Here is an 18,664-nt window from a genome sequence, read left to right as displayed (position 1 = left end):
CCTGGTCTTGAACATTTCCAAGGATGAGGCATCCACAACTTATTTGGCAAACCCATTACAGTGCCTCATTGCCTTCACAGTAAAAAATTCCTTCCTAATGCCTGATCCAACTTTACCTTCTTTTAAAGGTTTTAAGTTTTAAGCCATATTTCGCCTTGTTCTATGACTTCTTGGCCTCATGAAAAGTCTCTTTCCAGCTGTCTTGCAGCTCCTTAAGTTAGATGTCCCAAGAGCTTCTTTTCTTCAAGCTCAACTTTTCTCCAAACTCAACTCTCTGAACTTGTCTTTACAAGAGAGGTGACCCTCTGATCATCTTTGTGGTCTCTTCTGGTCTCTCTCCAAGAGCTCCACATTCTTCATAAATTTGTGACTCCAGAAATGAAAGCAATACTCCAAGTGGACTCTCACAAGGGTGGACTAGTGGGGAAAATCACCTTCCTCAACTTGATGGACACAGTTCTTTTGCTGCAGTCCAGGACATGGTTGGCTTTCTGGGCTGTCAGTGTGCATTGCTGACATCAACCAACATTCCCAAGTCCTTCTTGGCAGGGCTCTTCTCAATACATTCTCTGCCCAGTCTGTATTTGTACTTGCCCCAAAATGTTTGCCCCAAAATGGGTAAAAACTTTGCACTTCGTCTTGTTGAACTACACAAGGTTTGCATGGGACCACCTTTCAAGCCTGTCAAGATCCCTCTGGACGACATCCCTTCCGTCCAGAGGCTGGACTGCTCCACAAAACAAGTTTCTGTTTCAAGGTAAACCTATTGAAGGTGCAGTGTCCATGTTGCCAGCAAAGTTCAAATACCAGTTCAAATACCAAATCCTGTGAAACAGGAACACCACTTGTCATTGTTCTTCAGTTGGACATCGAGCCATTGGCAGCAACACCTTGAGTGTGGTTATCCAGCCAATTCCACTAGCCCATCCCTGAAATAAATTTTTCTCCATTTTAGAGACAAGGATATTTTGTGAGACAGTGTCAAATGCTTTTCACAAGTCCAGGCAGATGGTGTCAGTTGCTTTTCCCCTTTTCCACCAGTGCTATAATCCTCTTGTAGAAGGCCCATGAGTTTCCCAAGTTTCCCAATTTGTTTGGGAAGCTGTTTTGACTGTCACTAAGTACATCCTTATTTTCCATGTAGCATGCTGTTCAGGAGGCTCTGCTCCATGATCTTACCCAAAGTGGCCTGTAGTTCTCTTGGTCTTTCTAGTTTCTCTTTTAAAAATAGGGATTTTTTCCTTTTTTTGCAATCAGGGTGTACCTTGCTGATCTCCCAAACACGATGGACAGTGACTTAACCACTTCACCTGCCAGTTCCCTCTGGGCTCATGGATTCTTCTCATCAGATTCCATGGACCTGTGCATTTTGAGGTTCCTTAGATGGTCTCAAACTCAATCTTCTGCTAAAGTGGGTTGTTGTCCATTCTCCCAGGCCCTGCCTTTGCCTTCTTCAACTCAAGCTGTGTGACTGTCTCTCAGTTTTCAGAATTATGTTGTTCAGTTCACAGAGTGTCTCCTGACAGTTTTGCCTCCTAGGCTTGTGCAAAGTCTTCTGAAATCTTGCTATGAAGTTGAAGTTGCCATAACCACAATCATTATCCATCTGTATCCATACAATTATTATTTGCACTATTGAATTCTCTGGAGATAAAATTAAAGTACAGCTTTTGTAATTTCTTTTCTATCTCAAGCTTTTGTTTTTGTTTCCCACCATCTCTTTAACAATCCTGTTTCCCAGGAGAAAGCTTGATATGTCCTCATGCTTCCAGGAGACAGTAGTTCAAAAGGTTAATAGGCAGGTGGCAATTTCCAGATGTTTATATGCTTGTCCAAAAAAGATGTCCACTGGTAGCAAATGAACAGCTGGAAAGACACAATGCAAACACTGCATTCCTTAGCTGATTGACATATGTCTAGAATGCATGAGAAAAATGGAATTGAAATTAGGAACAGTTTGGACCAAGCCCTTCATTATCAATTAGTTAATTAGAATTTGTGTTCAAATTCTGATATAATTCACAAACACTGTACTGACTGAGTCATTACCACCCATAGAAGTAGAGGATAGAAATAATGCACTGCTTTCACACCATCTTTACTTAAGAGATATGTTGAGAAATGTTCATTACACTGCTGAACATGGGCAATTCAAGGGGGATGGATGGTGAAAATGTTTTGTAATGGAATATGAAGCCTTCAAACCAGAAGTCATGTTCACACCCAGACCAAACAGCTGATGGAAAGTGAGCAATTAAGTTGAGATACTTAGGAGTTTACTATGAAAATTCTTTTTTTTTTTTTTTTTTTTTTTTTTCCCAGTGAAATAAGTGGTTCTGTACACACGCACAAGGTTCACCAGGGAATATTGATTGTTCTAAAATTTTGTTCCATCTGGGAAATGAAATGAAGAAAAAAAAATCATATGAAAACAAGCCACTTTTCTTTTTTCTCTCTCATTTTCTTTTCTCTGAAAAAAAAAACCCAACATAACTGCTCCATATGACATTCTTTCAAGACTCAGTTGTTTAGGATGCTGTATTCCATAGTGTTAATCTGAGTGTCTAGTGTTGTGTTTTCTAAGCAACATTCTCCAGGAAGGAAGAGGCCTTTGGAGGGGTCATATGGAGGAACATTGAAAGAGGTAGCCTGGGAAAAGTAACACCTGAAAGAGGTTCTCATTCCTTTAAACATCACAGTACAAAGTAGCAATCAATTTTGGTTTCAGGGAGGCAGGCAGGATGGTGCAAGAAGGAGTATTTCCTTTCATCATAAGGCGAAAGAAATTCTTGCAGGATGGAATAATAGATAAGTATTGTTTTATAAAAGTTCTCGTGGTTTTGAAAAAATTTATTGTTTTAGCTGATGGCTAATGCTGCATATGTGCTTTACAGAGCAATCTTGTGCTAAGGGAAGGGAAGACAAAAAATCCCCATGAGCTGTCCTTTTCAAGTTCAGGTTTAAGGCCTGCTATGAACATTAATCTCTACTTTATTTCATTTGGCCACTGCTGGGATGGAACTTCTTACCATCTCTAAGAAACCAAGCCTTACTTAAAAAAAACAAGATATTATTTTTCATAGATATGTTACTTTTTACTCAACAAGTGTGGGATAGATTGTCATTGGTGTGCATGATATATGAATGAAAAGGGAAAAAGAAACACTTCCACAGAGCGTATATTTTGTCTCTTGGAAAACAGGAGGTCTTTTTTTTTTTTTTTTTTTTTTTTGTCTGATCATATGAGAGAGTAGATTTCTTTTCAATTTCAAAGTCTTTTAGCTCATAACGGTGTGTTTGGTATACCAGTGATTGGGTGCATTCTGAGTACTGTTTTGGGGAGTTTGGTACTTCTACCACTTTTGAGAGCAGGTTTGGAGAGAACTTAGTGGAGGTTTCTCCCTGGTGAGGACTTGCCTCCACACACATGGTGGGTTTTGGGTGGAAAATACCCACCTTCAGAGAAGAGTTGTCTTCTGCTTACTCAGCCTGAATTACAGTCATGGTACTATAGGAGTAGGACATTGTTACCCTGAACTGTCATCGTGGCAATCACAATGAGGAGAAAAATATAGCTATCATTATGAGAGCTTTACACTGCATAGTTTATCTCTATAACAGTGTGCTATGATGTGCCTAATTAGACTGTATCAGCTGCTCCATGTCTGCTGCTAAAGGGAGACTTTCTTATTGTATCTAGTAAACAGAGAGCTCTCAGCCTGTGATTTAGCACTGAAATTAAATTTAAGCATAGTTTCCCATTTGATTATCAGGCTATGGGTGACTTTTAAGGACCCTTTTCAATACATTATTTCTGCTAGCTGTAAACACTTTGCCACAGTTTCTTCCTCTTCTTTGGTGGATACAGACAAACTGAAAACTTATCATTTAAAGTTAGAGGTGAACAAATCAAAATAATTCCAAGTATGCAAACTTTTGATGATGCTCAGTCTCCTTTTTTGACTGTCACCTTCTGCATCTGAATCTCAGTTATTGAGACATAATAAATATTAATGGTTTGAATAAACAGAAAGTAAGAAGACCTCTAGAACGTAATACAGGATAAGAAATAGTGAAAAAATAGTTATTTTTCTTCTTTTTCATCCCATATCATAGCTTCATTGTGAGAGGAACACAGTGGCTTCCACAGGACAATCTTTGATAAAAAAAAGTAAATTTATAAAAAAAAATCCTATTTTCTTGCATGTGCTAATCCATTAAAAGTATGTAAAAGTGTGTATTTCTTCAGTAATACTCTCTAAGGAAATTATTTGGAAAAAACAGTGAACATTGCATGGACAAAATGCTCATAGTGGCAATCAAAGCTGAAAAGCAGTTTACAGTCTACTGTTTACTCACCTGTTATGTATTTTAAATATTCTTGGGGAGAGGGTGAGTGGGTCAAGATGAGGTTATGGGACCTGTTTGTTTCTTTGGTAGTCTCTCTATATTTGTGCTGCTCTTGAAAGATTTCTCAGTTTGAGGGACATGCTGCCTGAACCTTGAAAGATATGATACCTCCATTTCAAGGAGCTGGAGACATTCTGTAGTAATTTCAGAGAAAATGTCTTCTGCATAATAAGCATATTTTTTGCTGCAGGAACTGGCAGGTTTTCAGTATACTGCAGTAAGAAGAAATAATTTGATCACATCAGACACACAAATGGAGTAAGATATTGCAACATAATCCAGTTTTACCTGAAGGGAAGCATAGAGATGGGGAACAAAAACACAGCAGGGTTCTACTTTGACAGGGCTTTAGGCTTTGTAGTTGATAAGTTAATCTTTGGAAGAATCAAAGATGTAACCCATTGGTGTATCTGTGAAGTTCAAGTGATCTGTGGGTCAGGGATGTTTTGGAGTGATTGTTTGGGCTTTGGCATGGTTGTGTTTATAACTGGAAGCCTGTGAGTCCTTGCAGCAGCCAGTGCAGGCAGGTGGATTTCTGGTGTGATGCAAAAAGAGCAATGAGTTTTTGGTGCAGGTAAGGCTAAACAATAGAAATTTTCCTCTGCAGTAGGAAGTTCCAAGTCCTTGTAACAATGCCCTTTGCTTAAAGTATCTGGTACAAAAGAAAGGAGTGAGACCTTCCAGCATACGGCAGCAAGGGGCTTGTTCCCAGTGCTGCTGCTGGAACAGGAGTGGGATCTCATGTCCCACCTTGCCATCATGGGGAACCTTTGAGATCCCTAGTCTTGTGCAGCCTTCTGTAGCTGACACTTAAGCATGTTTTGAAGGAAAATAAACACTCACAGGTGCACTGTTGCTCGCTTTCCACCAGGGTTCAGAGGAAGCTATGATAGCTTAATTTCTTGACTTTTACTACTGACAGACTAAGGAGAGAATTTTATGATTGATTTACTGGGAATGGGATGATGACAAGAAAGTGGTTTGTTCTATGTCTCAATTTCAGAAGGGTCTTCTCTGAAATAGTGTTGTTACCAAGGTTTTTTTTGTTCTTTGCAGGCTGTGCCTTCCTAACATACTGCGAAAGGGAGTCTGCTCTAAAGGCCCAGAGCGCACTGCATGAACAGAAGACACTGCCAGGGGTGAGTCCAGACTGATAACTTTTTTTTTTTTCTTTTATATCTAAAATGGGTTACATCTCAGATTTGGAAGCAGAAAGTCTCCGTTTGTTTGGATGATTGAATATTTGCATTGTGCTAATAAAACCAAGATACCAGCAACCCACCCAAATGGTTTCCATGCAGAAAACTAAGAACTTTTTGCCCTTACTGGGAGTCAGGAAAACAGAAATCAGCTGGTTATGGGCTAGATTCTACCAGCCTTACTCAGCTGAGTAACTGTTTTAGGATTCTGACCACTACAGTGAAATGTTAGAAGTCTTCACCAGGTTCTTCTTCTCACTAATTTTCTTCTCTGAAGCAAGGTTTGGCAGCAAGAAATCAAGAAACAGATCACATTATTGAGTTATCACAGAATGAAAACATATTCCTGATGACAAAGTGGTTTGACTCAGTTACTTTAGTATTCAAGCAGCTGTAGCAGATTGGAAAGGCGGTGAGACAAGGAGAAAAGAGAGAGAGAGGAAAGACGCACATGAGATAATGAGGAAAATTATTCACATGAGCAAGATCTAAGGTTCAGACAACACAAGCAGGACTAAAAATAGAATCAGCATTATGTGGGGAAGACCTGCCCTGCTGGGATGGGTTTCTAGTTAAGCAGTTACCCGGGCGAGGGAGAGACTATTTAGATTCAGCCAGAGTACGTGGATTGGGAACAGCCAAGTGCTCCTGCAGCTGGAATGGAGCTGGTTTCACAGCGACCGGGAGCCAGTGACCATGTAACTAAGAGTGGGCTTCTGAGGCTTCCAGGCTGCATCAAAACTGAGAGGAAATCTTTCCAAAAGTCTGTCTTTATTAGCTGGTGTTGAATGATTGATTGCTGTGTAGCTATAACCTATGTTTCCACCAGATCTATGACACTTCCCTTGCTCTGTGTTCTGAGGGAAGTGTTGATTCTGCTCTGCTTGTTTTCATCATCCTGGGTCTATTTACCTATCTCTAAGCCACCTTGCCAGTATGGAGATGCCCACGCACTTGCTCATCTACATCTATCTTTGCTTAAAAGGCCATACCTTATGCAAATATATACATACTTCATACTTCATTGCCTAAAAATATTTCTGTCAGCTGACAACTCCCTCTGAATTATTTTTTTCCTAGAAACTCCTTAGCAGCAGATTGAAAGTAACTTCAATCTTGGGGGGGATTTCAGTTTTTGTTCCTCCTCCCCCTTCCAATAGAGAAGCCTTGTGCTTCTCACTTTCCTGAATGATAAAACTGGATTAAAAATAAATAAATTAAAAAAAGAGGGAATATGTTGAATAGGGATGTTTCAGGTAAAATTTTAAGTGAAATGTGCTTGAAATAAAATACGTATTTATCTAAACTAGAGATGTGATGAATAAGGTGTTGTATATTTAAAAAAAGAATAATTGAAATTCCAGATTTTCCACTGAGACTTCTTGTTCTTCTCATTAGGAGGGAGATCATTCACTTGCTAATGGAACTATCTCTTCTCTATGAGTTTAAAATCTTATCCAATATCTTCAAGAACACAGTGGGTCAGTGAGACTGAGGACTCCGGTGTTGGAGAGGGAGGGCAAGTGATAATTTAGGACCTTTATTTTCCAAAGTTCTTTATATATTCACAGTTCTGAATCTTAATCTCTGTGTTAGAGACTTCAAATCACAAAAATCTTGAAGTCAAAACTGTTTTCTTGGACAATGGTAAAATTCAACCAGCTTTTGCGTTAGGACTACAGGAAAACAATTTCTTCCTTGGTTTGTGCAATTTCTGTTACATATATTCCACACTGGCCACACTGCCTCTAGAAGATTTTTTTTGCTGTTTCCTTACATTTTCAGGAGACACATCAGGATCTCATTGAGCTAGGAGCAGTGAATCCTCTGTCTAAAAGAGCAACCAGGTTTCTTAGAGCTCTGAACACTGATTTTCCCATCTCTTTCATTTCCAGTTCTATTTGTCTCAGGATAAAGGTTTACTTTCCACCAGCAAATCCTCTTCATGCAGCTTTCTGCCAAGTTTCTGAACTCATCCTCTGAATGATGTCACTGTAGTTTATTTAAGGAAACCAGTCTTGTCTCTTGATAAAGTATCATGCCTGGATACTGTTTTATGGTTCCTATCTGAGTAGCAGAGAATTATTTATGACTTACCTGACTGTTCTTGATAACATGCACCAAAAATATCAACCATAGTTCATCACCATAAAATAAGAGGCACTTTTAAGGTCAGGGGTCTAAGTCCTTACTCACATAAGTTCAAAATGAGACATATATAACATCTTCTCTTGACACTCCACTGTCTGTGACACAAACAGCTCGACTGAGGAGGCATCAAAAACAATTAACAGGCATGGTATAGGAAAAAATAAATAGTACTAGACTAAGCCATTCTTTCCCATTCCCCAGTAAACTGTACACTTTCTTGCTCTTGCAATGTTGCTGTTTGTATTCTTTGTATTATAAAACACAGAACTGAGTAATTTTTAATTATATGCACATGAATGGTAATGTATGGAAATGGTGAGGCATCAGGAGGTTTTGTCCAGATTCAGATGCCTTGCCTCTTAGCTGTGTATCACTTTGTTTTTAGTGGAGTGGCTACATGCACATATTTTACAGTAATTACTTTCTGGATGTGCTTTGTACGATGACAGAAATATGTTTCATATATTTCTGTGTTATATGTAGGACATAAACTCATCTTGTGGAATAATCACAAGACTTCCAAGCAGGTATGTGTTGATTAATAAAGTCTTTATGGCACTTTGTTTTTGGGTGGGAAGGAAACATGATACATATTTTGAAGCAACTGGAATGGAATATAAAACATAAGGCTATCATTTGGATCTTCTTCATTTGATTGAGTAAATTTCTTTTTGGAAGTTCTTTTGGAGAGTTTGAAATTGTTTTGCCTAAAATGGAAAGTCAATGTGGCACAGTGTGTATATATGTGTAAAGAGCACTTTGTGATTGTCGGACAATTCAAATTCAAGTGTTTACTTGTGATTGTTTATTTTACATATAATAGAGTGGCTGGATGATGAAGTATATTAGTTCTTTAATAATTTATAGAAATGCTTTGATGTTGCAGTAATTACATTAAAGGTCACATATCAAAGGTAATTTGGTTGAGCAGCTGTGATGGTTTCTCAGAAGCAATCAATATTGCTGTCCATGGCGCTGATTTCACCAAGGGGACTGCCAGATTAAAGGAGGCTTATTACCAGACAGACAGACACGGGGGAAATCAAGAACAGATTGGAGAGATGCACTATTCTTTTTCCTCACCTATAATTAACACTGTTCACCATAATCTGTGCTAATCCTTCATAGCTGGAAACCACCTTCTTTTTTTTTTTTTTTTTTTTTTTTTTTTTTTTTTTAAACTCGCATTATAAAAAGCGAATTAAGGCAAGGGAGAGTAATTTGGAGGAGCAGAAGAGAGAAATTAGAGAAAGTAGAAGTTGACTCACTCCTGGGACTTCTGATGCTGATATATTCCACAATGATAAAATGCAATATCAAACCACAGGCCATGGTTCTGAGGAAAGCAAGGCTAGGGGGGTAAAATGATCTAGACAATGACAGTGCAACGTATGGCAGAATTATATCTGCCTGCAGATTTTGTATAATATTATCTATTTGCCCCACAAAGCTCCACAGGAAATGAAATCGGGGAAATAAAATTATGTTTTAAGTGTAGTCATTTTGATTACAAATTATAGTGAAGCGAACTTTTTCTCCCCTTTCTTTTTTCTTTCTCAAGTGAATGGCAGAGGATAATGCTGAGAAATGTAATTACGCTATCAAGATCTACTTTTATTTATAGCACAAATAAACTGAGCTCTTGTATGATAAGCACAGCAGCATTTTTCTTCCCCTAGTTCTTTGTGGCTCTCTCAGGCAACAGGAGAGAACAGTCCATGTATACTTGGTTGGAGGCACTGTCTCTTTGCATAATGTTAAAACCTTCCTGTAAGACTTGCAAAGAATAACTATGAAATTAAGTATGTACGAAACTGTTAACCTCAGCAATCTGTAGAGCTTGTTCAGCCTGGGAAATAGGCTGGGTTTTCTTACTGTATCTATTCCTCTTGAAAGAGACAGTGGTAGTACTGGTATGCTAAATTTCTCAGTGCGAAACATAATTAGTTTTCTCCCTAACTGTTCTGATATTCTTTGTCTCTTCTTGCCATCTAGAAAAAAATGCATTCTGTTTTATTCATCATATGCAAAAATATGCATCTTTAACATTAGAAGACAGGTGAGCTCATAAAACTCATATTAAACCCATTTTTTAAAGAAACAAAAACCCTCCATCTAATTTCAGTTGCCCAGAGTTTGGGTGGGTTCTTTTTGTTTGTTTTTGTTTTGTTGGGTTTTTATTTGCTTGTTTTGTTTTGTTTTGTTGGGGGGTTTTGTTTGTTTGGCTGTTTGTTTCTTTTAATAAGAAAGGTTTTCCAATATTACAGGTCTTACCTGACTTAAATTTTTATGTATATGTGAGGAAAGACACCTGAACAGAGGGGAGAGGAGTTTTGTTGAGGGTTTTTGTTTGGTTGTTTGTTTCTTTTAATAAAAAAGGTTTTTCCAACATTGCTGGTCTTACCTGATTTAAATTTTTATGTATATGTGAGGAAAAACACCTGAACAGAGAGGAGAGGGGGGAGGGTACCTTGCAAGGTCTGGCCTCTCTTAAATCCATGTCATAAGGCTTAAATGAGACATAAGTGTCATGTGAAGTCCTGCACCTATAGCATGGATTTCTCTGTTTAAGCAGGCCTTGAAATTTTACTCTCTTATTGTCTTTTTTTTTTTAAATGTTTCAAAGCTTTTTCCAAAAGCTTGTGAGAAAACCATTAAACCACATATCACCCTGCATGCTGTGTTGTGCCAAAAATGGTATTATATTCCCACAACTTCCCATTTCAAAAGTTTTTCTCTACTGATGTAAATTGCAATTTGGTCAGCAGTGGTAGGCTGGATGGGTTCTATTGATTAAAGTAGCCTGCTGAACACACAGCCTGCTCACCATGCCCTTTAGATTTTGAAAGAAAACACATTTAATTGTTCCCTTGGGAGAAACATGACTGTTTTCTGAAGTTAAAAATGAAGATGAAAAGAAATAAAAGCAGATTTGAGGTAAGAGACTTGGGAAAAAAAAATAGGAAAAAACAAAACCAAAAACAAAACAAACAAACAAACAAACAAACAAACAAAAAACCCACAAAAAAAACCACACTCATTCAAAATTCTCCAGAAATTCTCCCTTTAACATTTTTGGATGTCAATGTCATGCTTAAAGTGATATTTTTTGTTTTACTCCTTGTTTCCTCCTTCTGAGTGACCAGGCAGAAAAAGTACTTTAGGACCTTGCTTTGGACAAAGCAGGGCAGAGGAGAGGAAGAGGAAGCTATAGGCACTTTCTATTTGCTGAAAACCCCTGTAGTTTGACAGTGTTGCTCTGTTCACCAGATGAGATGAAACACCTGGGTCCTATCTGCTTGGTAAACATTAAAGTTCCATTTCACTAGTTAAAGATTGGCTTCTGTATCCCTACAAGGCAGCCTCTAGAATACAAAGTAAACTCTCTCTCTGCTACCCAGTCCAAGGAGCTTTGCAGAGAAAGAACACAGTGCCAGCATCCTGACAGAGCCAGTGTGTTGGATGCACGCTGTTATCTCAGCTGAGACTGGTGTATTCATCACCTTTGTGGTGGCTCACCACACTCAGCCTGAGATGCAAAATGGGAAAAAGGTTTCCCAGCCATGTCTGAGATTTGGTAGCAATTGATCAATGATGTGCAAATGCAAAAAAAAAAACCCAAAAAAACAAAAAACAAAAAAAAACCCCAAAAAAAAACCACCCAAAAAAACATATTATAAAGGTAGCATTGTCTTGTCTTTTTAATTTGACACCTTTTGGATCTCAGAGGATGATTTCCAAGTTATTCAACAAAAGCTCTTGCTGGACCTTCATTTGCTTTATGTGTTATTCAATGACAACTTTTCTCTCTGACGTGTCTGCCATAGGAGGATCAATCTAATTTTATGTACAACTGTAAAGATGAATGATAAGTAGAAAGGATTCAGGCAAGTACAAGCTGAATAAATTATAAAGGGCAAATGATGACAGGACTGGGGGTCCCAAGAGACAGTGATATGATAACAGAAACTAAAGACGAATTTATGATGGATGTAGTTAGCATGTACTGAGGCTGTTAATTCTTCAGGGTAGTTTTACAACTTCTTGTGATTGGAGCAATCAAAGTATTTCATTTTAAAGAGATGCTGTATATTTTCACTTGTCTGTTCTGCATATTTGTATGTATGTCCTCATTTACATGCATAGCAGTAAACTCCCATAGGCTAGTCAAGCTTACCTCCCATCAAAGGACCCCTATTCTCCAAACCATAATGCCACCTTTATGCATAAATAAATAGATAATGTGCAACAATTTGAGGGCAAAGCTGGATATCAGGGGAAAAAAAAGTTTCCATTTTCATAGAACACAGCAAACAAATTTTTTAAACACTGCAAGTAGCTGAGCACCTCCATCTGCCTTCAAAGCCAGACTTAGAGATTGAGTTACCTCACAGATCCCTGATGAAAAATTATGTATAACAAGTTTCAGGTAGGTCAAATTTTGGGCTTAAGCTGCTGTAAGAGCAGCTGATGCAGCATCATAAAGTTAGAAGCAAATCTGATCTCAGAGCAGTTCTTGATTGCATTTCATTCATACTCTTATTTCTAACTCTTGTTCCTTATTATTAAGGATATTTGCATGAAAATGATCTTTTTTCCTTCCTCTGAAGGGTTGTCTCTTGTCTGTGAGTAATGCTTACTCTGGCCTACATTTGTGAATACCATGGGCTGGATTCTGACTTCATTTACACAAGTGTAAATCAGCAATGATCTGATTGAGGTCAAGGGATTTATATGGCGTAGGAAAGAGCAGACTCAGCTATATTTGTCACTGCTGAAATGATGTCATCGTGAAAAGTACCGTAGCTCTAAATGGGGAAACATATTTTTACCAAGAATCTTTGCATGCGAATGCATGATCTCACAAACACTGAGCATCCCTGACACCTGCTGGGCCCTTCAACAGCTCCCACAGCCCTTTTGCTAGAGAGAGGCCCCAGCCCCAAACTGTAAGAATTAAAGATGTTTGATGTCTTGGGGTTTCAATAGTGCTAACAATCAGATACTAATGAACCCTAAGCATTTGCCAGTTGCATCACCTTACTGATATGGCAATGATGGGATACACCTAGGAATAACTTGCAAGCAGTAAACCTTCATTCCTCATCCCACATTCTCAGTGGCAGAGAAACAGAGGAAGAGAACAGGCACCCTTTACGTTTTCATTTTTTTAATAACGGTGTGAGACATTACCTAGCCCAGGAGTCATTGTTCATAGGCTAACATTTCCATAAACACCTACTTCCCGTATTTGCACTACAAAGTCTGCACTGCTTGTGATCTGCAAGGCCACTGTAAGTTTCTAGTAAAGCACTTAGTAAAAGAGCCTATATATTTGTGTGATTTGGATTTCTTCATGGGGTGATATGCCCACCTGTACTATAGCTTTACAAGCTGTACTATTTATAGCTTACCCTGGTGTGAGCATTGTCTGCCTGATGCTTTCCATGCAGTGTATACACCCCTTAAAATCATTCAGATACTCAATGACAATACAATAATTTCTTTTTTTTTTTTTTTTTTTTTTAATACATGGCTGAAGACCACGCACAAGAGTGATGGATCAGATGTGTATGTCTGCCATCAAAATCATTGTCTTTCAAACACACAGACCTGTGTCTTTATCTAATTTAATTTAAATAGTCTATGTAGTAGCAATGAAAACACAAAAACATGGACTTGAATGCTTTAGAGTAACTGCATTCCATGACCGTAATTCCTGGGCAGTTCTACAGTAAGGACTTGAATCTTTCCTGAAACATTATTTCTGGTAGTGCTCCGTATGCTATGTAGGTTAAGAACATCTATGCTTGTTGAAAACATTCAGTTGCAGAGTAGACAGCCTGCCAGCCTTACCATGTGAAATCCATCCACTGGCTGCAGATCCTTTAAAAAATAAACTGTGTTCCCTGCATTAAATAATCTGAGAGCATGATTTGTGCATTAAACTTAAAACAGTTCTTTAAGTTAAGGACACCTTTTAAAGAACTATCTGAGCTGGAATGCTTCTGGGAGTGGCAGAAACTGTCCCATCTCTCCTCTTGCTGGTAACTTCTGATAGGACTTGACATGATGTAACCCATTTAGCTACCGTGCTTCCCTTCTGTCTCTGGCAGGGAGAAAGTGGTGGGGAGTGACTGACCATGAGATTACACTATCAGTTGAGGTGAGCAGGTATCTGAAGTGATTTTGCTCTTTTGAGTAGCTGCAGTGAGAGACTTACAGTGGCACCGCATGTATGAGCTGCTGCACTTGGCAGGTTCCCAGCAATGTCAAATCTCTCTGATTAGTTTCTGTAAGTACAAGGACAAAATTAAGCCTAACCTATTTTTCAAAGAAGAAATGTGCATTTCCCATTTTTCTCTTTAATGGGATCTTCTTATATCTTGTGTCCCATACCTTTTTTTCCCCTCCCCTTCCCACCATGTCACTCCTTTAAAAAAAAAAGTTTGTTAAAATACAATTTCTTGCAAAAACATGCATTGAAATTTCTTTGATTTCTGTAACATATTTTGACCTTGATATGCATTCATTTTCAGCACCAAATGAATCCTCTGCTGCTAGAATGAAGTTCTCTTACTTTCCCCTTAGGTATGGTGTACTACAATCCTAAAATCCTCTGCTACTTTCTAGTGCATATTTTCTTTGACATGTTGCAAAAAATGAGTGTTTTGATTACTGACTTTGTAGGCAGGTTTTGGCAGAGCAAGTTTTGTCCAGCTATAACTAATCCATTCCAAGCTCAGGTTGTTCCTTCAAACAGATGGAGAAAATTTATTTTTCTCTTGTTCTTAGAATGGCTCAGTAATTTCTATGCTACTATATTGACTTTGCACGGTAAATATGTAACTGATAAGACATGCTGGCGTGAGTTTCTGATTTCATTTACAGCTTTGATCAGTGGAAGAGCACTTTGTTTTCAAGGTGGTAAAACTGGAATCAGTTTTTCTTGATCTTTTTATTTATGGCTAGCTTACTGTAGAGATCTTCCTTGATAAACATTTGAGGTGCTGCTTCTGTCTTTTAGGCTATTTTGTAGTGTCCTTTCTCAATGAAGTCACAATGTCTGCTGTCTGGCCAAGCATCATTTTCTCCTTTTCTCCTACATCCCATCTCATCCTGCACGTCTGTCCTTGCCATCTCTTATCTCCTTTGTAGATTTGCTGGAAACATTACCCTGCGTTCCCGTAATGCCTGCTTGGTGAAATGAGTTGAGATTACAGCTGCTGAGGAGGAACACCATGCTTCCCCACTACTTCTGCCTGGGAGAGCACGTATTTTCTCCAGACAAAGGGAGAGACAGCTTACTGAACATTTCCACCTTTTGTGATGCCACATGTATATAGACTGCAGAGTTGGCTTGTCCTAAACCTCATGTCTCTAGAAATTATGAGGCTTAGTGTGCATGAGCTTTTCAGTGCACACTCATGTTGCCCAAGAGAAACAAGACACCCAGGAGAGGGTTGTACATGTTGTGTTCTCTTGTCTGTTCTTCCTCAAAGCAATGGGGGATTGATTTCTCTGCCTGTGTTTATCCTGCACAGGGGAAGGGAGTGGGATGCACAGAGGGTGAACCTTTCTAACCTTTCAGGGTACCTGTTTTGTTGGTAGCAGCCTGCTGCTCCCACCTTGTTGTTTTTTCTGCCACTACCTCTTCACGTTGCTTGACATGACTCATGCTTTCACCTGGGCGAGGAGAGACACTCCTGGGGAATTTGGACATGTGTTGCTAGCATTCAAGAAACACAGAGCTTCTAAGGGGAGCCTGAGAAAATGCTGATATTTGAGGGCTTTGGTGTTTTTTGGTTTTGTGTTGTTTTTTGTTTGTTTTTGTTGTTGTTGTTGTTGTTGTTTTTTGGTGTTTTTTTTTGTTTTTTTGGGGTTTTTTTTGAAGCTACAGTACAGGCTCTACAAATGTGGATACACTACAAAGAGTACAGATGTGACACCCTTCAAAGACAGCGTCTCATGTCCCAGTGGAGGTCCCAAATTTATGAATATTGCTATTCCTCTTTCATTTTTAGTCAGTTAAGCCTTAAACCTTTTCCACCAGTACTCTGAATCCAACCTGCCACAGCACAATGATAATTCTTCTAAAGTGAGCCTGTCAAAACTAATTTCATTGTCCTTGTTGAGTGAAGTGCAACAATTAAGCAGACAGCACAAATGAGTCCAGATAAATCCAGTATTTACAATTATTTCAGTTTGGATAATCTAATGTGATATTCATTGTGCAGCTAAGAATTATGTTTCTTAGTGAGGAGGGGCTGTCATTCTCTTGTTGGCTGGATGTAAATTCAGAGTAACTCCATATGCTCTTGCAGAGTTTAAGCTTCTTTACATCAGTGCAGCTCAAATGAGAATCTTGTCCTCTTTCTTTAGATGCCCTATACAGCTGAGTCCCTTCAGCTGTGCTTGCACTTTAGAGATACAGCCAAGGGAACTCGAAGGTCATTTTTTTTTTTCTATTTTGATTTTTTTTCTAATTTTTTTTTCCCTGGTCCAGGGTTGTGTTGCTGAACTCGCTCACTTTAGGGACTCCAGCTTTCTCTGAGTGCCTCTTCACTCTCCAGCACTGAAACACTGACTGACAACTTGAGTTACCCTTCAGATCTGGCATTGCTGCTGACTTTTCTGAATTGCACCGCAATCAGCTCTCCTCATTACGGGTGCCTCTCTTTCTTGGTATTAACACCTTGTGGCTGTGCCCTGCCTTTCCACCAATTCCAGCTGAAAACTCATAGCAATCCTGGTTGAAAGGCAAGAGATTTATACCAGCATATCAATGTTAAAAGGCAGATTGCTGCTACTTTCTGCTTCATTTCTTTGCAGGATACATTGCTTCTCATTCCCTCCTCCCGGTTCCCCCCCTCTGCTCAAGCCGACCACACTGCGTTGCTGGGCAATTTTCACCAACTTAATCACATTTGGGCCCAGTGTTTTTCCTGCAGACCCTGGAGTGTGCAATGCTTAGGCCTTGGTTATTAGTTTACACAATATATGAAGCCCATTAGAAGAGGATAATCAGGGCTTGGAGAAGGCCACCTCACTCGTTATCTGAGGAGGTTATGTTAAGCCTCTGTAGTTATTAATCATACTTTCCCATGCAGATAGCTGAAGATTAAGAGTCACATTTATCCTCTTTGCTCCTCATTCTTTCGCACTGATGTGCAAATGCTCTTTATAATTGTTGTTATTATGGTTATTCATAGCCCATCCAGTCAGCCAGCACTGCTCCTGAGATGTCACTTGAAATCTTGCACCTATCTGAGGTGGCCTGATGATACAGATCAGAGCCACTGGAGGTCTCTCCATCTGAAACTCGGAAAACATCCTTGAGAGTCCTAGAAAGTCTCTGCTAGCTATTATTGAATTGCAGTATCTTGTCCAGAGGCCAAGAGAATTCTGAACAGAAGCCGACACCATTACAAGAGCCAAGTTTAACAGCAACCCTCTTGATTTCACTTGCCTTGCTTTTTAATATCAGCCCTAACCTTGAACTTTGACTAAGATGATATGCTACCTTGTGGCTTTTTGAAACTTGGCCTAATGCTCTTTTAATCAAAGTGAATGATCCTTTTTCCTTACTTCATTTTTAAAGCACTTAAGTCAACTTGGAAAAAATAAGAACTGTACCAAGTGGACCCAACATTGTTTAAAAAAACAAAAAAAAAAAAAAAAAAAAAAACAAAAAAAAAACCAAAACTGTTTAAAAATGAAAGTGTTGACTCCATTACAGATTTTTTTTTTTTCCCCACAGAAATATGTTTAGGTTTTCATCACTCTCTTTCTGATATCCTGTGTACACAAAACAACTCACCAGAAAAACTTCTTTAAATGCCAAGTAGTTGAATCTTTTTCTCCAATGGCTCTAGTTATGTAGCCTTTGGTTCAATAAACTTAAAACAACAGTTAACAACTAACACCATTCAGCAGTTAGGTGTTGCAAAACCATCCAGTCACAGAACACATCAGTGTACTGCTACTTCCAACTGCTTGCACACCTACTTCTTTCCTTTGTGTCCACTACTGGCTTTGCAGAAGCTGTCTTCCAAGTGTTTTTTTTTGTCTCCCTTAAAAAAAATGGTTTTCTGTGAGTGGACTTAGTTTCTGAAGCAGTAGCCATGTCAGTGACATGCAGAAATCTAAAACTATGGAGACCATATCATGCAAATCATGCAAATTTAGAATCACCCGCTCATCCAGTTGTTAAAACCTGGATTTACTCTTTGAACCTGAAGTGTGAGTTACCATTTATGTACATTTTCCCATCCTAATATTGTTTCTCAATCTGTGAAAAAAGGCAAATTTCCAGAATGAACACTTTGTAACATTTATCTTTTGACTGAAACAAATAAAACTTAAAACTCTGATTTCTCCTTAAGAAGTTTATCTTATCCCCAAATGCTGTGCTTATATACCGGTTCTGCATATCTAGAAGAAATCAGTACTGCTGTATTGACTGAGAAGTCCACTAGTCTCTGTCTTCTCATGATCAAGTCTTCTCCTTTTATTTCTTTTCTTTTTCTTCTTTTATATTTTTTGTCTTTACCTAGACAGCATGCTTGGTAATGCATAAGATGTTTGCTAGAACATTTAAAGCATTATGGGGATTTTTTTGGGTGTTGGTTAGTTTAGGGTTGGGGGAGGGGTTTGTTTTCTTGTAGGGTGGATTTTTTGTATTTTTTGTATTATTATTATTTTTAATGAAAGTATTTTCTCTAGAAAATGTCAATTCAAGACCTTTTCATTTGAGGGATCATAGTGGATTTGATCACGCATTTATGTGGAGACTGAGTTTTGGACCTGATAGAAAATTCTTGCTCAAATGAAAAGGCCAGAAAAGCAGAAATCAGCCCAAACAGGCAGGCATGACATTTGCTTGACATACGTAGCTTCCCTGC

General features: G+C 38.7%; 1 protein-coding gene across 46 annotated transcripts in view; it reads left to right on the top strand.

Moving 5' to 3' along the window:
* The window catches only part of CELF4 (CUGBP Elav-like family member 4), a 671,175-nt gene that overhangs the window by 86,024 nt on the left and 566,487 nt on the right, over nt 1-18,664 (top strand). For all 46 annotated transcript variants that reach the window (XM_041422024.1, XM_041422001.1, XM_041421981.1 and 43 more), the window contains exon 2: nt 5,467-5,549. In XM_041422024.1, the coding sequence (XP_041277958.1) occupies nt 5,467-5,549 (83 nt within the window). The remainder of the gene's footprint in view (nt 1-5,466; nt 5,550-18,664) is intronic.

This window comes from Onychostruthus taczanowskii, unplaced genomic scaffold (genome assembly GCF_017590055.1).
Source record: "Onychostruthus taczanowskii isolate IOZ18803 unplaced genomic scaffold, ASM1759005v1 scaffold70, whole genome shotgun sequence".
Classification (NCBI taxonomy): domain Eukaryota; kingdom Metazoa; phylum Chordata; class Aves; order Passeriformes; family Passeridae; genus Onychostruthus; species Onychostruthus taczanowskii.
Note: the sequence above shows the minus strand (reverse complement) of the source record. Positions and strands in the feature narration are given on the sequence as shown.